The 26,847-nt window shown below is 41.8% G+C and overlaps 1 protein-coding gene across 5 annotated transcripts in view; it reads right to left on the reverse strand.

The window, feature by feature from the left end:
• LOC104598254 (NAD(P)-binding Rossmann-fold superfamily protein) overlaps positions 1-26,847 on the reverse strand; it is a 74,228-nt gene that overhangs the window by 15,723 nt on the left and 31,658 nt on the right. For 4 of the 5 annotated variants that reach the window (XM_088891270.1, XM_088891269.1, XM_088891268.1 and 1 more), the window contains one exon: positions 4,525-4,608. In XM_088891270.1, coding sequence (XP_088747396.1) covers positions 4,525-4,608 — 84 coding nt within the window. The remainder of the gene's footprint in view (positions 1-4,524; positions 4,609-26,847) is intronic. The other variant, XM_010260207.3, reaches the window with a different exon arrangement.

Here is a 26,847-nt window from a genome sequence, read left to right on the forward strand (position 1 = left end):
AGGGAGCAAGGTCCGGAATAGAAGGAAGAGAGACTTGGCGGACCTGAACCTGCTTCTCCTCTTCCACACTACTACTCTCCCCCTGAGAAGCAGGGAAGAACGGTTCAAACTCAAAGAAGGACACATCCATAGACACAAAAAACTTATGACTAACGGGATCAAAGCACCGATACCCTTTTTGAGAGGAGGGATACCCCAAAAAGATACAAGGAATGGACCGAGGGTCTAACTTACCTCGAGACAAAGACAAATCATGGACAAAGGCACGACAACCAAAAACTCTCATGGGAATAGAAAATAAAGGGGACTGAGGGAACAACAACTGATGAAGGGCCATGTAGTTCAGCACTCTAGAGGGCATGCGACTGATGACATAAACAGCTGCAAGTATAGCATCCATCCAAAACCTTTTTGGAACATTCATGTGTAACACCATCCCACGAGCTACCTCAAGGAGGTGTCTATTTTATTTTCTGCAACACCATTTTGTTGTGGTGTTCTTGCGCATGAGCTCCTATGAATAGATCCATGGGAGGCAAAGAACTCATTGAGCTCACCATGGCAATATTCTTTTGCATTGTCTAATTGGAAGATTTGTATTTCATCATGGAATTGTGTAAATACCATCCTCTAGAAGTCTTTTACAATCTTTGGAACTTCGTCTCTACTATGCATAGGGAATACCCATGTATAGTGAGAGAAGTCATCGATCAATGTGATAAAATACTTATATCCGCCCTCAGAGATTATAGTAGTAGCCCCCCATACATCAGAATACACAACATGAAAATGAACACTTGATCTTTAATTATTTGAGTGAAAAGTTGTTCTACATTGTTTGCTCAACTGACACGTTTGACACTGGAACTCGGACACTGAACACGACTTAAATAAAACCGGAAACAAAGACTTTACCATTTCAAAAGAAACATGACCTAACCGACTATGCCACAAAAAAATTTGACTCTTATTTGATTGACTATATGAATCTGAGGATGACACCGAGAGACCAACTTTGTTGTCGAGAATGTAGAGACCATCCACTAGGTTCCCTCTACCAATCGTCCTCCCAGAAGTTAGATCCTGAAAAACACATGAACCAAGAAAAAAGGTTACACTATAGTTTAAAGAGTTTGTGATACTACTGATTGAAAGCAAATTTACAGGAAGTTGAGGGACATGCAATACCCAATTCAGGTTAAGGCCATGGGGAAGAGATATTGATCATTGGCCTGCAATGGAGGAGAATGATCCATCCGCAAGCCTCGCTTTATCCCTTCATGACAAAAGGCTATAAGTCTGAAACAAGTTCGGCTTACTGGACATGTGGTTAGAGGCTCCTGAGTCAATGATCCAAGGGGAACCAAGGGTAGTAGTGACATGGAATGTAGAAGCCGCATTACCTGATATAGATGTAAATGAAGTAGGAGTACCAGTGACTGAACTATCCATCTATCGCAAAGCCCTACCATATGACTCCAAGTGGTCTCTGAAGGAATTCATGATATCTTCCTTGGGGTCAGAATTAGTAAGGTGGTCCCGGGTAGTACCAGCAACCTGAGTATCTTGGGTTGCCACATGTGTTGCATTATGTGTTGTGTCCGTCTTCTTCTGACCTTGCCCTTTACCCTGTTCTTGGCTCTTCACTACCCACATGGGTTTCCCGTGAATGTCCCAACATGTGTCACATGTATGTCATGAGCACCGACAATGGGTACAAAACAACTTGTCTTTATCATTAGACTTCTTGGTGTCACTTTTCTTCCCCATGTTGTTATTACTCATTGCAACCAATGCAACTTGTTGCTCCCCCTCGGTTGTAACCATCACACTCCACCTACTTTCTTCAGATTGAACAAGGGCATATACCTCGTGAACCGACGGCAACTCTTTAATTCCTAAGATCTGAACTCTCAAGGGTTCATAGACAGGGTTGAGTCCCAACAAGAAGGCAAACACACGCTACTGAGAAACCAGCTTCCTGTAGACCTTAGCATCATCATCATGTTTCCACTCTATAGCCTGATAATGACCCAATTCTTTCCATACGGATGTAAGGGCTGAATAATAGGTAGACAAACTACGATTTCCCTGTTTACAGGTTGAGGATTCAGCTTGCAACTGGTAAACCTTGGCATAATGCCTTTGCTCAGAATAGGTGGTTTTGGCCTGTTCCCAAATCTCACTAGCGGTGTTTGCCCACATAAAGTTCTTCACATCAGGTTCCATGGCTGCAAAGAGCCAAGACATCGCCATACTGCTTTCTTGGTCCCACCTATCATGTTCAGCGGTCTCACTCTTGGGTTCTTTCACCCTTCCATTTTTATAACCAGCTTTTCCCCTTGCTGTTACATAAAGTTTTACACTTTTAGCCCACTCCAGGTACCATTTAGAGGGGTAATGGGCATGGGAAACATCATGTTTTCACTTCCCATACCAGCTGTGTTGCGGCTTGGTGTAACCCCCCCGATGAAGTTGAATCATAGTTTGCCATAGAGTACTGCTGAATCAGACCAAATCCCACACAACTACACAACAGCCACAACCAGAATACCAATCCCCAAGAAACTTACTTCTGGAATGTGGAAAAACAAAGAACTGCTGAAATCAACTCAGTGATGGTTCAGCCATTAAAACAGCCCAGTAATCAGTCTAGCACCAGCCGTTAGAATAGTATACTAGCAGTTCGACTACAGCACATGCAATCTAACAGTCCAGCATCTAAAAGAAGGTATAAAACCAAAAAAGTAAGGCGTTCACACCATTGGCCATAGAAAAACACAAGAACACATACCCTGTCCAGCACCTGTACGAAGGTGCCAACCCAGAAATTAACCTCACAGCATCAAACAGATAAGGAAGGGGGTCTTTACTGCATCGCCCTTCTTCTGCTAGGGTCTCCTTGGTGTTACGACCATGGAAGAACCCAAAGAAAGAGCCGCAAGTCGCCTGCTAGGGTTTCTCTGTCTTCCACGTCCAAGAAATCAAAGAAGAAAGAGGACAAAGCAGGTTCAGATGGGAGAAACAGGTTTTTATAGCCCAGAACCTTGCTCTGATACCATGTAATCATTCATGGAGAGAGAGAGACGAGAGAGAGAGAGAAGAGAAGAGAAGAGAAGAGAGAAAAGAGGAGAAGAGGAGAAGAGGAAGATATGATTGAGAGACACGAACCAAAAAACTATTCTGGCTGCAGCCAGTTTAGTTACTTATATTAACTTAATATAAAAGGAATGGGAGATTACAAGTATGCCCCTGGTGGCACTCCCTAGTAACAAACTAATAAAAGAAAGAAACTAACTGACTGATAGCATCTTAGGCTGACAGCACACTAACAACAACTGTAAAATAACAATTAAATAATCCTCACAACATTTTACAATGTTTCCACCATGCCTATAACTTTTACAATATTTCCATACGATATTTTCAACATTTCCAACATGTTTCCTTTATTTGGATGACTAAAATTTCCACCAACATTGACATTTTAAACCTTTGTATTCAGAACCAAGGTTTTTAAAACCAGACCGGACAGGGAACTGTTTTGGAGTCCGGTTCCCAGGTCGAATGGTCCAATCATCCGGTCCAACCATCTGGTCCGAACAAATGGCCCGCTCTGACAAAATAAATAAATAAATAAACAGAAAACGGACAAAAACTGTTGTTTGGGTCGACGGTTCGACCACCCGGGTCAGCGGTTCACTGACCAAATCAATGGTTTTTGCCAAAAAGGCAGCTTTAGGGTGAAACGGAACTGATCATTTGACCGGTTCCTAGTTTTCTGGTCAGGTCCGGTTTTGAAAACACTGTTCAGGACCTTTAGGGGAAGGTGATTCATTAAAGGCTGAACAAATAACACTGCTACAAGGGTTAAAACTTGCCAACCAAGCAGATCTTAAAAACTCTGAGGTTGAAGGGAACTCAAAACTAGTGATATCATGGACTAATACAAGGGGTAATACTCCTTAGATTTATGGACATCCCTAACCCTAAGGGAGATTGAAAGCCTAGCAAGGGAACTCAATGCCTCTTTCACATGGATCGGGAGAACTGCAAATGGGATGGCTGATTCATTAGCCAAACAGGGAGTTCATAGGCAGCAGCTTTTCTGGGCTTTATTGTAACACTTTGTGGTGCAATGTCTGTTTTCTATTTTGCTGTAATTTTTTATCTGTTTCTCTTAATTGAATAGAAGTCTTCTTTGCTGATCAAAAAAAAATATATCACTTAAGGTATTTTAAAAGAGTTAATGATATAGAGTGCATCTAGAAATATCCATGCAGTATTTGGTATCAAGAACTAAACATGTACAGGAATCTGGTATAATAGCTTAATAACAGGATTGCAATGATTCATTAATGAGACTTGTTTTAGGCATGTTCTATAGGAGGAAAGCAATAGTATAATCTCATTGGAAGGAAATGTAGTTCTATGAATATGTTCTACACCCTGTGTAATAATATTCTCCAAAGAGAAATATAATATACTAATGAGTAATGAGAAAGCATTTATCTCCATAAGGACCTGATCTGATATCCAAACTTCCTTTAGCCCATGAGTTGCTGCTATGATTATCAGCTCTGCACACCTTTCTGATGAAACATGCTTCTGGCAAATAACACAAGTAGGATTAGAATGGAAAAAAACTACAAAACAGAAAAAGGAAAGAAAATATCAAAGAACTGAACATACATGTGTGTTGGTGGATATGCTAGACCCCTAACAAGTGACAACTAATATAAAGATCTAAGTTCTAGTAAGCTGGAGTATACCCAATAGGACCAGACGTCGAATGGTTTATAGAAACTAATGTGCTAATTTTATAAGTCAATATAAGAATCCTATTATTATTCTTTTTTGGGCATTCAACTTGCAACCCTTGCACTCTACAAACTTAACTATAGAATTCTCACCTTTATCTTCCTCCTTTACAAACTTCTTCCTGTTCTGTCATCTTTATTGGCTGCCATTAATTGGAACCCTCTCCCTGTTCTAGAGACATATATTGCTTTTTTTATCAATAACAAAATATTTCATTAAATAAATAAGAATAAGGATACAAATGGAGGAGGCGTATAATGTTCCTCTCCTTGATCTCTTTTCACTATTATACCCATTACCCATATCCAAACCCATGTCTCTAAACCAAACCCATACCCAAAATCCAAATCCATAGCCATCCAACCCAGTAAGTTAAAACATGAATTGAGAATACAAGTTTAAACATGTGATTAGGGAAGTGGAGAAGATTGTAAAGGAGGTTGAGGCTGAATTTAAATGGGTCCGAAGAAGTGCAAATGGTTTAGCTGATGGTTTAGCAAAACAGGGGGCATTGAGACAACAATTATTTTGGGTTGCACTGTAATAAAGTGTGGAAAAATAAAGAGGAAGAGAAGAAGAAAGGGAGAGAAAAAGAAATACTTCTGTATTGATAGTGTATTGATAAAACATGTTGAGCATACAACTTTAATAAGAAAAGATAGGAGAGACAAACTCCTAGGATCTCTCTCAATTACTCCTAGAATCTCTCTCAATTAGGGATTGATTAAATCTTTCCCTTAATCCTAGGATATGACTTTCCTAATTTTATTTAAATCTAATCTTTCCTAAATTTATTCAAATCTGTAATCAATCAAATCAAATCTTTCTAAATTTGCAGAAAATCATATCTTTCTTAATTTGCCGCAAATCATATCTTGTCGACACTCCCCCTCAAGTTGGTGCAAAGATATCTATCATGCCCAACTTGCTAACTTGAAGTTCAAATGGCTGTCTCAACAAGCCCTTAGTCAAAACATCTGCAACTTGCTGAGTGCTTGGTACAAACGGAGTGCAAATTATTCCTTCTTCAAGTTTCTCCTTTATAAAGTGTCTGTCAATCTCAACATGTTTAGTCCTGTCATGTAGAACCGGATTATGAGCAATGCTGATAGCTGCCTTGTTATCACAATACAGTTTCATAGGAAAACTCACTGGTCTCTTAAGATCTGCTAGCACCCTCTTTAGCCAAAGAACCTCACACACTCCTTGAGCCATTGATCTGAATTCAGCCTCAGCACTGCTTCTCACAACTACACTTTGCTTCTTGCTTCTCCAAGTAACTAAATTGCCCAAAAGAAATGTGTAGTACCCTGAAGTTGACCTTCTATCAGTGATTGAACTTGCCCAATCTGCATCTGTATACACTTCAACCCCTCTCTTCTCATTAATCTTGAAGAAGAGTCATTTTCCTGGTGTGCCTTTTAGATACTTAAGAATTTGATACACAGCTTCAAGATGTTCTTCAAACGGGGAGTGCATAAATTGACTCACCATGCTCACAGCGAAGGCAATGTCAGGACGTGTATGTGACAAGTAAATCAATCTTCCTACCAGCTTTTGGTATCTACCTGCATCTACTGGAACCCCATCTTTAACTTCTCCGAGTTTAGCCTTAACTTCAATCGGAGTGTCTAAAGGTTTGCATCCACTCATTCCAGTTTCTTTCAAGAGGTCTAGAATATATTTTCGTTGTGAAACCACAATGCCCTTCTTTGATCTAGCCACTTCCATTCCAAGAAAGTACCTTAGCTGGCCTAAGTCTTTAATCTCGAACTCCTTGGCTAAGCTCTGCTTTAGTCTGCTCATCTCTTCAATATCATCTCCAGTCAAGATTATGTCATTAACATAGAGAATCAGAACCGATACCTTGTCTTCGGTGGATCTTTTTGTGAAAAGAGTATGATCAAATTGTCCTTGACTTTTAACGAACCGTGTGAATCTTTCAAACCAGGCTCTGGGAGACTGTTTAAGTCCATATAGAGACTTTTTTAACTTGCATACCATAGTTCCAAACTTCTCAGTGAAACCAAGTGGAGGCTCCATATATACTTCTTCTTCCAAGTCTCCACTCAAAAAAGCATTATTCACATCCAATTGATTCAGTGGCCAGTCAAGGTTAGCTGCAACAGATAAGAGTACTCGAACTGTATTTAGTTTGCCACTGGAGAAAAGGTCTCAGAGCAGTCCACTCCATACATTTGAGTAAAGCCTTTAGCTACTAGGCGAGCCTTATATCTCTCCAAGGATCCATCTGAGTTGTACTTCAGAGTGAACACCCATTTACAACCAACAACTGTCTTTCCATCCAGCAGATCCACTTTCTCCCAAGTAGCATTCTTTTCCAAAGCTCTCATCTCTTCAAAAATAGCTTCTTTCCACTCAGGAACATTTAAAGCCTCCTAGATACTGTTAGGAATGGAAACACTAGACACTTGTGAAATAAAGGCACAATATGAAGGTGAAATATTTTTGTAAGATACAAAATTTGACAGAGGATGTTTTCTACAAGACCTAACACCTTTCCTAAAAGCAATGAGAAGATCAAGCTGATTAGAAGAATTAGAATTACCTGGAGGAATATTTTCAGGTATTTTTGGAGAATTATCATGAATTCCAAGATCCACCCTCAGATCAGATTCTTGTTGATACTGCGGAATAGTGCCTCTCCTTTTTAGTGCTAGATGTTCCCTTAAATATACAAGGCCTTTATATTGTTTCGCACACATCTCTGTTGTTTCAGCTTTTTTATTTTGAGATGGCATCACCGAAGGTTGTTCATTTTCAATATTTAATTCATTTGTTTCCACTGATTTTGTATTTTCTACCTTACTTTCTTTCGGTGACTGGTTGTGAGGAACATCATTAAGGACAAATTCAAACATTAAATTAGAACTAACTAAAAGACCATCTTCACTAGTGTTGCTCTCCCCCTGAAAATGGGAGTGTCTGTAGTAGGAGGTTCCTTCAAAGAATGTGACATCCATAGTCACAAACATCCTTTTCAAAACTGGATCAAAGCATTTGTAACCTCTCGGATTAGTGGGATAGCCTACAAAGATACATTTATGTGCTTTTGGATCAAGTTTTGAACGTTTAGGATCATGGTTATGAACAAAGGCCACACTTCCAAAGATTTTTAAGGGAATGTTTGTCACTAGCCGAGAGTTTGGAAAACAGTCACTGAAAACCTGTATGGGTGTTTTAAAATCCATAATTCGTGTAGGCAGTCTGTTAATCAAATAAGTGGTTGTTAAAACGGCTTCTCCCCAAACATACTTAGGAACCTTAGTTTGAAAACTTAGGGCTCTACCAACTTCAAGGAGATGTTTGTTTTTCCTTTCAGCCACCCCATTTTGTTGAGGTGTATTATTACACGAACTTTGGAGTACAATTCCTTTCTCAGCAAAAAAAATTCCCTAACACATTGTTAAAAAATTCCTTTCCATTATCACTTCGAAAAATTTTAATCTGAGTCTGAAATTGTGTTTGAACCATGTTATAGAAAGTTTTAAACACAGTTTCAACATCTGATTTCTCTTTTAAAAGGAAAACCCAAGTGGCCCTAGAATGATCATCAATAAAAGTAATGAACCAACGCTTTCCAGAAAGAGTTGTTACTCTAGAAGGACCCCTAACATCATTGTGAATCATGGTAAATGGTTTTGATTTTTTATATGGTTGGGATGGAAAAACAGCTCAATGATGTTTTGCTAATTCACAAGATTCACACTTAAAACACGAATGATTTTTATTCATGAATAACTTGGGAAATAGATGCTTTAAATATTGAAAGCTAGGATGTCCTAACTGATAATGCCATAACAAAACTTCACTGTCACTAGAAACCGAGATAGAGCTGAAACAAGTTTGTCGGTCTTGCCTTCCAAAGGTTGATCCTTTATTAAAGAGGTAGAGGCCTCCATCCAGTTTAGCACCCCCAATCATCTTCCCCGAGGTTAAATCCTAAAATTCACAACAAGAAGACCAAAAATTAACCCGACAATTATGACCATGGGTTAGTTTGCTGACAGATAAGAGATTGTATGATAGGTTAGGAACATGTAGAACATCTTTAAGATTTAGAGAAGGAAAAATAGACAGTTCCTTTCCCAACAACAGTAACAAAGGAACCATCTGCAATTTTAACCTTTTGATTCCCTGCATAGGGTGTATATGAAGAGAAGAATTGTGAAGTGCCGGTCATATGATTAGTGGCACCTGAATCTAATATCCATGAGAAATTAGATTTGATACAAGCAATGGCTGCAGTGAAAAAATTACCTGACCGGGCTAGAGAGCAGGATGGGTTAGAGTTTCTTAACGATTGAGATTGAAACATTTTATACAAGTGCTCTATTTGTTCTTTTGTGAAAGGAAGAGACTCTGAGGATGATTGCTGCCCTGGATCCGAATTGCTTACTTGAAGCGCGCGGACATCTCCCCCTGACTTGTTGTCACTGTCTGATTTTTTCTTCCAACTTGCTGGTTTCCCATGCAGCTTCCAGCAGGTTTCCCGAGTATGCCATGGCTTTTTACAGTGATCACACCAAGGTCTTTGCTTTCCTCCTCGTTTATCTCCGTCTATGTCAGCACCTCGGGCCACAAGAGCGGACCCTTCATTCTCAGTTTTTGTTTCATTAACATTCTTCACCATCACTTTCCGTCGTGCTTCTTCTCTACGCACTTCTGAAAAAACTTCTCTTATAGTAGGCAAGGGCTTTCGCCCTAAGATACATCCCCGAACCTCATCGAGTTGTTTATTCAAACCAGCCAAGAAGACAAAGACCCGGCCTCTTTCTATCCTCTTTTTGTACTGGGCACTATCACTCGGACTTTCCCATTCTTCTTCTTCAAAAAAATCCAGCTCCTACCAAACAGCCATCATCTCATTATAATAAGCAATTACGTCACGCTTACCATGTTGCATCTTCCACATTCGGGTATTTAGTTCGAACAGTTGTGAATGATTGTCCAGATCTGAATAGGTTTCCCTGACAGCTTCCCACACATCACGAGCAGTCGGCAGGAACATGAATGGTTTTCCAACCACAGGATCCATAGAGTTGATCAGCCAGGCGGTAACCATAGAATTTTCAGAACGCCACTGCCTGTACTTTGGATCATCAGTGGCTGGCGGTTTTACTTCGCCATTCAAATAGTCGAGTTTCCCTTTGTCGTTGATCACCAACCAAACGGATTGAGACCACTCAAGATAATTCTTTTTGTAGAGAACACTGATGTGGGCCCCACAGCTATGGTCCCATTGTGTTCGTAGGGTAGAATGTGTTATAGTCATCCTAGGGTTAGCTGGTGGTCAGTTGGTTATTTCAGTTTTATTTTGTTCTATTTGTTATGTAAATACTAAGGGCAGATATGTCTTTTCCATGTAATGAGCATAACCTATAAATACTAAATAAAAGTAGCGGCGGCAGAACATTAAGCTTTTGTCCCTCCTTTCAACCCTTGTGTTCTACTGCTCTCTCTTCTCTTTCTCCTCTCTTCTCTATACTTTTTCTTCTATTTTCGAACCTGAAATCTATTAGGGTTCTAGGCTGATAGCAGTCTTGAACGTCTACTTGGTATCAGAGCCAGGGTTTCTCATGTGAGTCTAGTCCAGCCGATTACATGAGAACCATCTAGGGCTGGAAGCTGAGAAAGTAGAGTTCGTTGACTGATTCTTGGAGATTGCCAGAGGGTTTAGCAGCTGTTGAAGACTTGCCACGGTTGCAGAGTGTTGGTGATCAGGAAGAATCAGAGAAGGCTAGGGTTCGGGTAACCTTGGAAGGCAGCGAACAGAATTCTCTTATAAGTTTTTTATTTTCTGAGAGAAGTACGATTAGAGAAGATAGGTTGGACCTATCTAGAAAGGGCAGTCGAACCACTCTAGGGTTTTCTTCTTTCTATTCTCTAGGGTTTTGTCTTAACCCTGCGGCAAACCTTAATGCTGGGCTGAGCCTTGTGATCTACCTGTGAAGCTCTTCCTAAGTTTTCTCCTCAACATTGATCAGTTTTAGGGTTTCATATTAACCCTACTACAAGTCTTATCGTACAGTATTGCCTGGAATGTGCGGCTGAGAATTTAAGGACTGATTAAAACCCTAATTCTGCTTCAGCATATAAAATTATTCTCCAAGCTGTTTTCAGATTTTTTTGGGGTTTCAAACTCTTCTAAGGGGTGAAAACTGTACGGACTGTTGCTGTTGTGTTTGCTAAATGGTTTCAGATCAGACTTATACCTGTTTCATGCACATATACCGTGAATACAGATTGGTTCTATACTGATTTTTTATTGTGATTGATAGTCCAAGTGTTGTTCTTTGACTGTAGTAACCCTAAATTTTGAGACTACTGGTTCTTGAACAAAATGGAGTTTAAGAATCAGGCAGAAGGCAGTTTTGGGAATAGCAGTTATGGTGGTGTTTCTGAGACAGGTTTTCAGATTACAACCGTAAGATTTGATGGATCAAACTATTTGGAATGGGCCCAATCAGCCATGATGGCTATTGGGGGAAGGGATAAAGTAGGGTATCTCTTTGGAGATGTGAAAGAACCCTCCAAGGGAGACCCCATGTATACCAAGTGGGTCCAAGAAAACTACTTGGTTATGACATGGCTGTGTAATTCTATGCAGCCTCATATCAGCCGAAATTACTTGTGGGCAAAGACAGCCAAAGATATATGGGATGTTATGAAAGAAACTTATTCCCAACCCCTTAATGTTGCCAGAGCATATGAATTGAAATGTGAAGTGAATACTCTTAAACAAGGAGAGAAACCGGTTTCGGTCTACTTCTCTACCTTGAAGTCCCTGTGGCATGAGATTGATCACTTAGAGACTCTTGAGTGGGAGAGTCCCAAAGATGCACAGACCCATAGAAAGCACGTCGAGACAAACAAGGTGTTTGAGTTTCTGGCAGACCTGAATTCAGAGTATGATATTGTGCGGCAACAGATTTTGACCAGAGATAGTGTGACCCTCTCTCAGGCATACACCTTAGTGCATAGTGAAGAGACCAGGAGGAAAGTCATGATGCAACCTCAGCCTCTTACACCAGCCCTTGTAGCTGTTAAACCCAAATCAAGGGATGATTCAGAAAGGGACAGAAAGAAGGAAGATAATAGGGATGTGGTATGTGAGCATTGTAAGAAACCCAAACACACAAAAGAAATATGTTGGAAGCTGCATCCTCATTTGGTCCCGGCAAAGTTGAGAAGCAAGAAGGGTAATGCTCATGTGGCCGTGACTACTGATTCAGCATCCTCGTCTGGCACAAGAGGCACACCCTTAGAGACCTTAGCTACAGTTCGGGCTGCTCTAATATAGTTGGAAAAGGAAATTGGGAACTCAGCTTAGTCACCGCAGTCACCATCAGCCCAAGGCCCATAGAGACTCCTTCCACTATTGTCACTTCACCTCCTGCAGACGACCTTGACCTTCCCATTGCTGTCCGTAAAGGGAAACGGCATTGCACCACATCTACAGCCCACTGCATTCCCCAGTTTTTATCCTATGATCGCCTATCTCCCTCCTACAGGTCCTATCTTACTTCCGTTGCTAATGTCCCTATTCCAAGAACAGTGCAAGAAGCCCTATCCGTCCCGGAGTGGAGAGGTGCAATGCAAGTTGAAATGGATGCCCTGTTGAAAAATAATACCTGGGAGCTAGTTGATCTGCCCAAAGGAAAGAAACCAGTTGGATGCAGATGGGTGTTTACTGTGAAGCACAATGCGGATGGCTCCATTGAGAGGTACAAAGTTCGGCTAGTTGCAAAAGGGTTCAACTAGACTTATGGTATAGATTACTTGGAGACCTTTGCCCCTGTAGCCATGATGACCACCATTCGAATTCTATTGTCTCTTGCAGCAAGCCACACTTGGCCTTTGTACCAAATGGACGTTAAAAATGCTTTTCTGAATGGAGACCTGCAGGAAGAGGTTTACATGCAGTTGCCTCCAGGACTCTATGATATAGAGACAGGTAAGAAAGTCTGCCGGCTCAATAAGGCATTGTATGGTTTGAAGCAGTCACCTAGAGCTTGGTTCGATAGATTCAGACTAGCCCTTGGAAAGTTCGGTTATGTACAGGCCCAGTCAAATCATACACTGTTCATCAAGAGGGTGGAGTCCTCTCTGACACTACTTGCAGTATATGTTGATGATATTGTAGTGACAGGAAATGATAGCCATGAGATTGAGTCTCTCAAACAGCTCCTTCATCAAGAGTTTGAGGTGAAAGATCTTGGTGCACTACGGTATTTTTTGGGTATTGAGGTTGCTAGATCTAAACAAGGGATCTTTGTCTCTCAGAGGAAATATGTTATAGATCTGTTGGCAGAAACTGGAAAGTTAGGTGTCCAGCCTACGGATACACCCATTGAACAAAACCACAGGATTAGTGCAGAGAGTGGGGAGCCTCTTGAAGACAAAGTTATGTTCCAGCGATTAGTGGGAAAGCTCCTATATCTCTGCCTCACTCGGCCAGATATCAGTTATGCAATTAGTGTTGTCAGCCAGTACTTGAAGAGATGCCCGGGTAGAGGTATACTGTTCAAGAACAATGACCACATGAAGGTGGAGGTCTATAGAATGCCGATTGGGCTGGAAGTGTTGATGACAGAAGGTCTTCCTCTGAATATTGTGCCCTTGTGGGAGGCAACCTTGTCTCTTGGAGGAGTAAAAAACAGAGTGTTGTCTCCTGATCTAGTGCTGAAGCTGAATACAGGTCAATGGCTAACGGAGTGGCTGAAATTCTATGGCTTAGATCACTACTTGAGGAGTTGGGTATTGAGTATGAGAAGCCCCTGATGTTGTATTGTGATAATCAAGCGGCTATTAATATAGCACACAATCCGGTGCAGCATGACAGAACTAAACATATTGAAGTTCATCAACATTTTGTACGAGAGAGGGTCTCATCACAAGAAGTGTCTCCCGTACATCACATCCAACATGCAGCTAGCAAATATCCTCACCAAAGTTGTACCAAGGAAGAAGCTAGAGGCAGATCTCTCCAAGTTGGGAATGATAAACATTTATTCCCAACTTGAGGGGGAGTGTAGAGAACACTGATGTGGGCCCCACAGCTATGGTCCCACTGTGTTCGTAGGGTAGAATGTGTTCTAGTCATCCTAGGGTTAGCTAGTGGTCAGTTGCTTATTTCAGTTTTATTTTGTTCTATTTGTTATGTAAATACTAAGGGCAGATCTGTCCTTTCCATGTAATGAGCATAACCTATAAATACTAAATAAAAGTGGCGGCGGCAGAACATTAAGCTTTTGTCCCTCCTTTCAACCCTTGTGTTCTACTACTCTCTCTTCTCTATACTTTTTCTCCTATTTTCGAACCTGAAATCTATTAGGGTTCAAGGCTGATAGCAGTCTTGAATGTCTACTCTTTCCATTCAATTTGTGAATGGTAATCTGAAGAGAATTCTCAGAGAGAGAGATGGTCGCTGACTGAATACCTCCCTTCAAAGATGTCACACCACTGGTAGCATCCGAAGAGGCTGAACCAGAGCCAACCATGGCGGCCTTAAAATTCATGATCGGACCCTAAAGCTCTGATACCATGTGGAAAAATAAAGAGGAAGAGAAGAAGAAAGGGAGAGAAAAAGAAATACTTCTGTATTGATAGTGTATTGATAAAACATGTTGTGCATACAACTTAAATAAGAAAAGATAGGAGAGACAAACTCCTAGGATCTCTCTCAATTACTCCTAGAATCTCTCTCAATTAGGGATTGATTAAATCTTTCCCTTAATCCTAGGATATGACTTTCCTAATTTTATTCAAATCTAATCTTTCTTAAATTTATTCAAATATGTAATCAATCAAATCAAATCTTTCTAAATTTGCAGCAAATCCTATCTTTCTTAATTTGCCGCAAATCATATCTTGTCGACATAAGGGATAGAATAGAGTGATTAAAGGGGATCAACAGTCCCATCACCAAGTTGTATAAACTGTTTACAATCTGAATTTTAATAAAATACATGTTTACTGATAAAAAATAAATACAAGTTCCATGAACCTTGGTGTTGGAGCTTTTTGGAATTGAAGAATGTAGAATGACAACATTTATCTTGAAGATTGAGAAGTACATAGTCACTAAGAAATGAATTGAGAGTTAAATTGTACTCTTCTAGGATAATTAGTTAGAAAGAAGTAATTAAGTTTTAACACTGATTTTCTTGAGTCTTCCCTAGCAAGAAAGCTTGCCAATATAAAGGGATACACTAATTTGTTTTCAACAGTGAATGAATTAAGCATTTCCCTTAATCACTGTGTGCCTTGATGCCATGACTCAATTTCTTAGACGTGTGACTCCAATCTAGAATTAGTGTTCTAAGGTGAAATAGCAAAGACTCTAAGTCAAGGCTGTGTGACTCAGCCGTCTACTCTTTCTCAAAATCCTATTTATATCCAACAGTTATCAGGTTCCATACTTTGGGTTTTGATCATGCTGCATATATGGCTTGTCCACCGTCAAACAATATAAGCCTAAATTATGCCAAAATTACAATACTGCCCTCCAAGACATAAAGGCTATGTTCGGTTCTGTGGGCATTTACTGAAAAAACACCGCCACATCGGTGACACATAGGGATTGGCGTTTATTACATATGAAACCACTGTTTGGTTTCACCATTTATCAAATAAACACTAAAAAACTGAAACACTTTGATTTATGTGCATGGGGCATTTGGGGAAACGTCAAATTCTCATTTCACCCAATGCCACAGCATTTCTTGAAATGAAATGCTTATGTGGCATACTTTATGGGGTGCTAATCTGAGGTGGAAAGTAAAAAACGTTTAAAGTAATACCCAACCAAACAAAAAAAAAGGCAACAAACGTTTAAAGTGAAAAACGTTTAAAGCAAAGTTGTACAAATAAACATTTATAAATGGGTCATCTATAAACACCCACGGAACCAAGCATATACAAAACATTTACAAGAACACTACTACATGTTTCTACAATTACCTAACAGCATCTTTATATCTTAATTGCCCTTTACCCCATTGGGCAGCATAAGCATCTTTAATTTCCAAGTCAGCCTATTTCTTTACCACTGGTTCATGATCTGGCCTAGTGAACCATCACCACTCATCAGAAAAAAAAAGCAAGTATATTCCTGCAATGACACCCCTTACCAATACATTTTCAGCTTGGACAAGATCAGCAACTTGCAAATATGTTTTCACTTTGGACCAGATCAGCTAGCATATGCAGATCCCTTGGTCAAAAGTTCTATAACTAGGCAGTGCACTTTTGCGAAGGAAATGGTTAATTGCTCTTCTTTTATCTCTCCTAACTCCTAATATAACTCAACTTTGTACCAAATTTTTAGATTGCTTGTAGAGAGACTGTGCCGAATGGGCCTTAGTGCATTATTTTCTTGTTATTAGTGCTTCTTACATGTTTTGTTTGATAATGGGCCTTTTTCTTTATGGGCATATTAATATTTTTTATTTCCTTTAGGTGTGTTGATGAGCTGGCCGCCTTCTTAGAGAAGACTTGTAATTAGTTCTAATTAAGTGAGATTAATAAAAGGATTAGAGAGAAACGAAAAAAGACATAGAACTCTCTTCTCCTCCCTTCTCCATCTTCTTCTTTCTTTTCTACTGTTTTCTCCTTCTCCTCTTTCTTTTCTTGATATAATCAGAGATTATTTTCTAGTTTTTAGTGGACTGAATCACATCTTGGTATTAGAGCACCTCTTCCTTCTTCCTTTCTTTTTTCTTTCTTTTCCCATACACCCTTTGATTAGAAGAGTGTATGGAGAGATAAGTTGCTGATGTTCAGAGAACATTTCTGCCTAGTTGGTACAGGGTTTGGAGAGACAAAGTTTGGCTATAGATTGCCAAGAAAGTGAGGCTACTGATTTTTTGCCCAAAACCCTAGCCAACTAGAGAGTTTATAGTTATAGATTAAGGAGAAGTGGGCGGTTGAAGTTGGAAGGAGTTTGGGAAGCTCTTATAGGAGTGGTTGCTTCTTCTCCCATTTCACCCAGGTAGCCAAGTGCAATGAAACCCTAATTTTGGGACCTATAGGTACTAGACTAACCTCAATTAGGTCCATAGAGACTAAAACCTTGTGTTTTGAATTTTGTTTGATCAATGGAGCAATCTGGAAGTGAGACGAAGCAGACCCCGGTGTCCGGGGTTGGTCCAGCAGATTCCATTTTGACTAGAGTGACAACAATTAAACTGGACGGTACAAATTACTTGGCTTGGGCACAATTTATAAGGATTTATGTTTGTACTTTGTAGTGAGGTAAATTGGGGTATCTCACAGGCAATAAGGAGAAACCGACAAAGATTGATCCATGAAAAATGGATATAGGAGAACTACACAGTGGTTGTATGGTTAGTCAACTCTATCTGATGAGGGCGGATTCGGCCCTCCAATGACATTGTGACAGATGGCATCTCAGAATAGCTAGATGATACCTAGACACCACCTAAGTGATGATTTGGAGTCCCAGATTGCGACTCGTCTTTACCCCGACCTGGCAACCTGCCTTTACGCCGACCTAGCGACCTCGACCACAACTTAGGTAGGCTTGTAGCACCTCATCCAGGGTCAGCCTATAGCACCTCGTCACTGGCCGAAGTGACCTCGATGCGAGGAGCGACCTCCCCCAAGAGCTTTCCGACCTGACTGGGGACCAGGCGGTGACCTGGGAGATGTGCTCGCCGACAAATTCGGCATGCATATCCCGACGCTCCCAGGTTTCTCGGAAGTTGGCCCAGGTACCGAATGTTCCGGAGGATGGTCAACATGCATGGCGGTTACCTCTGAGGATCTTGGACCAATTAGGCACGACCTCTCGAAAATCTCAGATGTAGTGCGTGAGGACCAAACCAAACAATGCCTATATAAAGGCACCAACCCCAATGACACAAGAGAGGCGAGTAAGCACATTCTAGCTCTCGTACTTTATGATTTTTTAGCTCGCGATCTACTACGCGAGTACTAACTTAATCATCGAAGCGACCTCACCGGGTTAGCCACCCCAGGTCCTCTAACATTGATTCCTTGCAGGTTTCTCTGAAGAGATACCTAGTTCAAAAATCAACCCAGCTCGGCACCCAATCTAACCCCAGCTCGGCCTAGTCAGCTCGGCATCCAAGTCCTCATCTAGCAAAAATCCTCCACTTCGGCCTCTGAGTTGTCAGCCACCTGGAAGTAGTCCGAACAACAGGGTGCTACCAAAAAACCCTTCATCAATTGGTGTCGTTTGTGGGAAATTCTACAAGAAGCTAAGTTCTCACCTCTAAAAAGCCAAGTCCTTATCTTCCAGAAAGCTAAGATCTCACCTTTTAGAAATTAAATCTCACTTCTAATTTCCATTTTTTATGAACTCAAAGGCACTTTTGAGCAACATCAACACTCAAAACGAATACCGATTATTGGGGGGCAAAAACATTTGTGATGAACCTGGAGAACTCCCCTATGACAATCAGACAAGTTCAGGCCAAACTCAGCATCCCAGTGCCCCAGATAAATACCCTGCTACTGCATGTGAACGCCCCTCTCCCTACGGTAGAGCGATCAACAGTTCCCGCCGGATCGAAGCACGGCAGTTCCATGAGATGAAGCATGAATTTCCAGATGTGAGCATGGGAGCATCTTGACGTATTCATGTCGATGCAGAATAGGCAATAGTAGAACGACCTTAACAACCAGCAATCTGGCGACAAGCACCTCAGAGTAAGGTTGTTCCCACAAGTCGAGCCAATCATGGTTCCCGCAGGAAGTTGATGGCCAACAGACTAAGCAGCTCTACCGACTTTATTAGCCCGGATAAGCCTCATCAGTCCTCTTCGCGAGGTCTCCCCTACATATTGAACCCTTCGCGGCTCCCGCGGGAGTTAGCGGCCTACGAACTATGCAAACACCCTTGCGGGTCGAACCCCTCAGGGCTCCGGAGCAAGTCGGCGACCTACAGATAGTAGAGCTGCTCCCGCAAGTCGATTTCCCTGTGGCTTCTTGTAGGAGTGGACGACCAGTGTCATTACGAGGCTGATGCAGTGCAGTCGTGGCCCTGAACAGCCGACTCACACCGACAACAACATTATGCCCTCGCAAGGGGGGGCAGAACATGTACACCGTGGTCTCGCAAGCACTCACCCAGGAAGATAATCCCACGGGATGACGTAGAAGAAACCATATGAGAAGTTACAACAGAATGACCACCCGCGTAGGCAGAAAAGTCAGGCCACACATCGGCCAAATAATATTAAGGAGAGTGGACAACGAAATCGCTCCCCAAGCCTAAGGGCTAAGGTGTCGAGCTGGTAAAGACCTTGGCACAACCTGAGACCTAATCGCCCCTTCGGCATGGGCAAAGTCAAGAATAAGGAGAGTGGACTACGAGTCACTCCCTAGGCCTAAGGGTTATGGTGGCGAGCTGACAGAAGAACTCCGCACCACACAAGACCCAGTCGCTCTGACATGGGCAACCTAAACCCTAGTCACTTCAACAAGGGTAACCTAAACCCCAGTCGCCTCTCCGACATGGACGAAATAAAAAAGCAATTCTCATTCATCGGTGTGCAAACATGTCGGATACATTCCCTATAGTGTCCGCGCCCCTCGGGTTACATCGACCTTGGATTATTCCTAACTATGCCCAGCCCACCAATTCGGCACCTCGGGTGAATCCACACTTAAAAAATTTTTTGAGGAAAAAGAAAGAGAGAAAAATAAACGACGGAAGGAAGATTAATTCGGCACAAGAAAGAAAAACAAAGGAAAGACTAGTTCGCTTTCAACATCATGACGGACGCAAACTTGGTTGATCTCTTCACGGTCGACCTCCACCTTGGTTCCTAGCTCTGCATCGAACCCATCGGCTACTCTTTTGAGAACCAGCTCGAGAAACACTGTGTCGAAGTCTACCTAGGTGGAGCAACATGATAAAACAACCACACAGAACCCCTTCTTGAGGACGGCATGATATGCTTCGCTCTTGAGGTACTTAGTTGGACAGTAGAACCCCTTGATGGTCGCATCCCTAATAAGGTAGATACCCTCGGGGTACCTGCTCCACCTCTCCTCGAGCAGATGAATTCACTCTTGTGCCCCGATATTCAAGACGGCGAGGTCCTACGTAAGGCTACAAACACTTGGACTCTTCCGACCTGAGAAGCAAATTGGACCGACGCTTACGACTACGAGCTTATCGAATCAGTCATTCCAAGCCAAAAGGAGCGATCTACTCCCTTTGCCAAGCTACTTTCAGCTTAGGAGTGGGGGGCAATTGATGAGGACGGATTTGGCCCTCCAATGACATTGTGACAAATGGCATCTCAGAATAGCTAGATGATACCTAGACACCACCTAAGTGATAATTTGGAGTCCCAAATTGCAACTCGTCTTTACCCCAACCTGGCGACCTGCCTTTACGCCAACCTAGCGACCTCGACCACAACTTAGGTCGGCTTGTAGCACCTCGTCCAGGGTCAGCCTGTAGCACCTCATCACTAGCCGAAGTGATCTCGGCGCGAGGAGCGACCTCCCTCGAGGCTTGCCGACCTGACTGGGGACCAGGCGATGACCTGCGAGATGTGCTCGCCAACAAATTCGACATGCATATCCCGACGCTCCCAGGTTTCTCGGAAGTTGGCCCACGTACCAAATGTTCCAAAGGATGGTCAACGTGCATGGCGGTTATCTCTAAGGATCTCGGACCAGTTAGGAACGACCTCTCGGAAATCTCAGATGTAGTGCGTGAGGACCAAACCAAACAATGCCTATATAAAGGCACCAACCCCAATGACACAAGAGAGAGGCGAGTAAGCACATTCTAGCTCTCATACTTTATGAGTTTTTAGCTCGCGATCTACTACGAGAGTACTAGCTTAGTCATCGGAGCAACCTCGTCGGGTTAGCCACCCCAGGTCCTCTAACATTGATTCCTTGCAGGTTTCTCTAAAGAGCTACCTAGTTCAGCAATCAACCCAGCTCAGCACCCAATCTACCCCCATCTCGGCCTAGTCAGCTCGGCATCCAAGTCCTCATCCAGCAAAAATCCTCCACTTCGGCCTCTGAGTTGTCGACCACCTGGAAGCAGTCCGAACAACAGGGTGCTGCCAAAAAACCCTTCATCACTATCCAACCTCACAAAAGTTAGCATTACCTCTAGATGACTTCGGCCAAGGAAATTTGGGATAGTGTTATAGAAACATTTTCTTAGAAATTGAATGTTGCAAGAACCTATAAGTTGAAGAATGATGAGAAGAGCATAGTTGTTTACTATTCTATGTTGAAGTCACTATGGTAGGAGATTGATGTAATGGAGACAATTGCATGGGAGAGAACCATGAATGCAAAGACATTTAGGAAACTAATAGAAAAAAAAAGGGTGTTTGAGTTTCTCACAGGACTCAACCCTGAGTTTGACATTACGAGGCAGAATATTATGGCCAGAGATGAAGTAACCCTTACTCAAGCATATTATATTATGAGTTGTGAAGAGAGTAGGTGGAAAGTACAGTTATAGGGTCCACCTCTAGAGCATTTTGCACATGATGGGATAAAGCCAAAGGGGTCGACTAAAACATACCAAGGACACTTGTTGGAAACTACATCCAGATCTTCTCCCAAAAAGGTTTTAGAACAACAACAACAACAATTCTAAGAAGAATGGTTAGACTAGAAATCCTAAGGATGAAAATGTTGCTATTGTACCTAAAGGCAGAAATAGAGAAAGTGAGAAGTCTACTATGGAGCAGTTGGCAACAGTAAAGGCAAAATTTGAAAGGTATAGGAGACTAATTAAACACTTGGAAACTACAATTGCAGCATCCAACTCCTCAGGCAACACCTCTTCATCCACATTTACTCACTCAAGTATTTGTGCTTCTACAAATCATGCTACTATTTCAAGTAATCATAAATTCCCTTGGACTATTGATTCTGGTGTATCAGACCATATGACAAGCATATTTGACCTTTTTTGTTCATATCAGCTCCTTTCTGGCAGATAGATGATATCCCTTGTTGATGGGTCTCTTGCTTCCATCTCCGGTAAAGAGGGTATCAAAGCCTCTGAATCCCTTGTTTTATCCTTTGTTTCATGTTCCCAAACTTAACACCAACCTTTTATATGTTAGTAGTTTGACTAAACCCATGAATTGTATCATAACCTTCTTTTCTACTCATTGTGTTTTTCAGAACATGAAATCTCAAAGGATGATTGGAAGTGGCCTAGTGTTTTAAAAACGTGTTGAGCAGAAGAAGAAGAAAAAGAAGAAAGGAAGGAAGGAAGAAGAAGGAGAAGAGAAGAGGCTGCAGACTTAAGGCCTCAAAAGAACTGCTTCATGCGAGTGAAGCATTTGTATTTATACTATACTGGTCGTACAACACAAGAGGTCTACAAAATTACAAAAAAACCCCTGCGGGCACTAAACCTGTGTACAGTACATACAATACATCTGTCAACACTCCCCCTCAAGTTGGGCATAGATATCAATCATGCCCAACTTGTCACAGAGATCTTGGTGTTTGGAATGGTTTAGCCCTTTTGTAAGGATGTCAGCTAGTTGGTCTTCAGAGCTGATGTATGGAGTGCATACTTCGCCTGTGATGATTTTCTCTCTGATAAAGTGCTTGTCAACTTCAATGTGCTTTGTTCTATCATGTAGTACCGGGTTAGCAGCGATATTTATAGCTACCTTGTTGTCACAGAGTAGAGTCATGGGTTTGTCCACTGGAAAACCCAACTCTCCCAATAGATTCTTTATCCACATACCTTCGGCTACTCCGTGTGCTATTGCACAATACTCAACTTCAGCACTAGATCTAGCTACCACGGTTTGCTTCTTACTCCTCCAAGTAACAAGGTTCCCTCCTATAAAAGGTGTAGTAACCACTAGTAGACCTTCTATCACTTTGAGATCCAGCCCAATCCGCATCTATGTAAATTTCAACTCTCAAAAAAAAAAAGTCCATGTTTCTGGAATAATAAGCCAGCACCCGGGAACTTCATAAGATATCGCAGTATTCTCTCCGTTGCTTCAAGATGCGTGGACCTAGGTGCATGCATGAACTGGCTGAGGACACCAACAGCATATGCTACGTCTGAACAAGTCATAGAGAGGTACAACAATCTCCCTACAAGCCTCTGAAATTGCTTCACATCCTTAAGAGGTTCACCTTGGCTGTCACATAACTTATGGTTGGGGTCAATGGGAAAGCCAGCTGGCTTAACCCCAATCTTTCCAGTGTCCTTAAGCAAGTCTAGGACAGATTTCCTTTGGGAGATGAAGATACCCTTTTTTGATCGGGCAACCTCAATTCCAAGGAAGTATTTGGCGGGTCCTAGATCTTTCACTTCAAACTGAGTGGCAAGGAAGCCCTTCAAACTTTGAATTTCATCCTTCTAGTCACCAATAACAATTATGTCATCCACATATACTATTAGGGCAGCCATTTTACCTTCTCCCCTTTTTACAAACAGTGTGTGATCTGACTGACATTGCTTGTATCCCCTCTGCTGAACTGCAGTATGAAATCTGCTGAACCAAGCTCTTGGTGATTGCTTCAGCCCATATAAAGACTTCTTTAACTTGCACACATTCTGTTCATTTCCTTGAGCCAGAAAACCGGGGGGTTGAACCATATAAACTTCCTCTTCAAGGTCACCATTCAAGAAGGCATTCTTGATGTCGAGCTGATGTAGATCCCAAGTCAGATTAGCAGCAAGAGAAAAAAGTACTCTAATAGAGGTCATTTTGGCAACAGGGGCAAAAGTTTCTGCATAATCAACTCCATATACTTGAGTAAAACCCTTTGCCACTAAACGAGCTTTATACCTCTCCACGGTTCCATCGGCCCCATGCTTAACAGTGAACACCCATTTACATCCAACTAGATCCTTTCCCTTAAGGAGATCAACAAGTTCCCACGTGCCATTCTTGTGAAGAGTGTCAATTTCTTCCTTCATGGCATTTGTCCATTCTGGTACTGAGAGAGCTTCTGCCACATTCTTGGGAATAGGGATACTGTCAATGGAGGTAAGGAAGGCACGAAATGAAGGTGAGATGTTCTCATAGGAAACAAAGTTGGAAATGGGGTGTTTAGTGGTGCACGACCTAACACCTTTCCTATGGGCAATAGAAAGGTCAAGATCATTAGCAACAGGGAGGTCAGGACCATCATTGGGAGTCAAGTTACCTGAGTGAATATGATCTTCCCCCGAGGAATTTGATGGCACTTGACGTACAGCTTCTGGATTCTCCACAGCTCTTGAACCTGATTGGCCTTTACGACGACGAGAAAAAACATGGAAAGGTGGAGGATTAGAAGGAGAAGGGGAAGGAGGAGAAGGATTAGGAAGAGAAGGAAGCTGAACCAGTTTCTCCTCATGTCTACACTCCCCCTGAGGAGAAACAAGAAAGAAGGGCTCATCTTCAAAGAAGGTAACATCCATGGAGACACAGAATCTCCGAGAAACAGGATCAAAGCAACGATACCCTTTCTGAGAGAATGAGTAGCCAAGAAATATGCACGGGATAGCACGAGAGTCCAATTTCCCTCGGGTGGGAGATAGGTTTTGGACAAAGCACCGACAACCAAAAACACAAGGAGGGATAGAAAGAAGAGGGGCCTTAGAAAAGAGAAGCTGATGTGGGGCTTTGTACTCTAACCAACGAGAGGGCATTCGGTTAATGAGGTATGTAGAACAAATGACAGCCTCAAGCCAAAATCGTTTGGGAACATTCATGTGGAGTAGTAGACCCCGTGCCACTTCAAGGAGGTGTCAGTTCTTCCGTTCAGCCACACCATTTTGTTGTGGCATACGGGCACAAGAGCTCCGATGAAGTGAGCCATGTGAAGCAAAGAACTCCGTGAGGTCACTATGAAAAAACTCTTTTGCATTGTCTGACTGAAATATTTGAATCTCGGTCTGAAATTGGGTGAAGACCATCCGCTGAAAATCTTGGATAATTTTTTGTACTTCCTCACGGGTTCGCATTGGATATACCCAAGTGTATCTGGAATAATCGTCAATGAAGATAATGAAGTACTTGTAGCCACTCTCAGAAGGTAAAGTAATAGGGGCCCCACACATCAAAATGCACAATGTGAAAAGGAAACTCGGATTTACTATTTCTTTGAGGAAATTGAGTTCTACAATGCTTGCTTAACTAACACGTTTGACAAGAAAAATTAGAAACAGACACTGACTTACACAGTTCTGGGAAAACAACTTTCAAGGACTCAAAGGACAAATGACCTAGACGACAATGCCACAAATATATTTTACTCTTTCTGAACTGACTCATAGACTATGTAACATGAAGGCCAGTCATATTCTCTAGCATGTAGAGTCCATCAACCATACGTCCCCTACCAATCGTCCTCCCCGAGGCTAGATCCTAAATCAAACAATAGGAAGGGAAAAAAGTCACAGAACAGTTTAAGGAATTTGTAACACTACTGACTGAGAACAAATTCATTGGGAATTTTGGAACATGAAGAACATCAGAAAGAGTAAGGCCGAGGGGAAGAGAGAGAGTTCCTTGACCAGCTATGGAAGTGTATGATCCATCAGCTAGTCTTACTTTATCTCTTCCAAAAAGAGGGTGATAAGTTTAAAAGTAAGAGGACATACCAGTCATGTGTTTTGACGCTCCAGAATCAATGATCCATGGAGAGTCAAGGTTGTGAGAAGCAACATGGAAAGCTGTGGCAGGATTATCTGATGTGGATGCAAAAGAGGTGGTGGGAGGAGTATCCACCTGGTGAATTGCTCTACCATAAAGCTCTAAATGGTCACGGAAGGAGTATACAATATCCTCCCTTAGGTCAGATCCAGAGTAGCTATGTTGGCCATGTGGTGTTTGAGTCACAGTAGAAGTGGAGGGCTGATTCTCCCAAGTAACCATGTTGGCCATGTGGTGTTTCTTGGTACCTTGTTGCCCGGGCCTTCTAATTACATCTGAGCCTTGCTTCTTAGGTAGATCCTAAGCCCACTTTGGTTTCCCATGGAGATCCCAATAAGTATCTTTCGTGTGTCGGGGCTTCTGACAATTAGTGCAGCACAATTTTTCCTTATCTTCTGCTTTCTTCTAGAGATCCCCTCTCTTGGAAGAAGGTCCACCACTAGTAGAGGTACCCCCCTTTGCTGCCAACACAATTGAAGGAAGATCCTTAGAACTTAGAATTTGTACTCTGATGGAATCATAGATAGGATTGAGACCATGTAAAAAAACAAACACTCTTTGCTGTGAGACAAGTTTCTTATACAACTTTGCATCTTCAACACACTTCCAATCAATATTCTGGTAATGGTCCAACTCCTTCCAAACAGTGGTCAAGTCAAAGTAATAAACTGATAAACTTTTCTCCCCCTGTTGACAATTAGATGAGGATGCTTGCAGTTGATAAATCTTGGCATAGTGTCAGTTCAGAATATGTGGATTTTGCCTGTTCCCAGATCTCATTTGCAGTTTCAGCCCACATGAAGTTCTTCCTTATTTGTGGTTGCATGGAGATCAAAAGCCATGACATAACCATACTATTCTCCTGATCCCATCTATCATGTTTTTCATTTCCAGAAGGTGGTTCTTTGATTCTTCCATTTATATAGCCTATTTTTCCCCTTGCAGTTATGTATAACTTGATCCCTCTTGACCACTCTAGGTAATTTAACCCATCAAGAGGAACAACAGCCATAGGGAAGGATAGGTCACTGCTCTCACTCATTCCATTCAGCATTGTGGAGATTCCGGATGTAGCTGAATCTTCACTATTCATGATTCTAGGTTTAGAAGTACACAAAAACAAAGGCACACTGCCTTAAAGAGCTGCTACAGTCCACAACTAGGCACTTGCTGATTTTTGGTTTCACAGAGAACCAAGCACAAACACTGCAGCTGCAGTACTAGTTTGTATGACCTACACTTTGTAGGAGTCCACAGAACAATATACGAACACTGCACTTGCAGTGTAACCAGGTCTGAATGACTTACATATTTACAACTTTCATGAAGCTCTCTCAGTAGGAAC

This window comes from Nelumbo nucifera, chromosome 7, assembly GCF_055504915.1.
Source record: "Nelumbo nucifera cultivar China Antique chromosome 7, China Antique-T2T, whole genome shotgun sequence".
Classification (NCBI taxonomy): domain Eukaryota; kingdom Viridiplantae; phylum Streptophyta; class Magnoliopsida; order Proteales; family Nelumbonaceae; genus Nelumbo; species Nelumbo nucifera.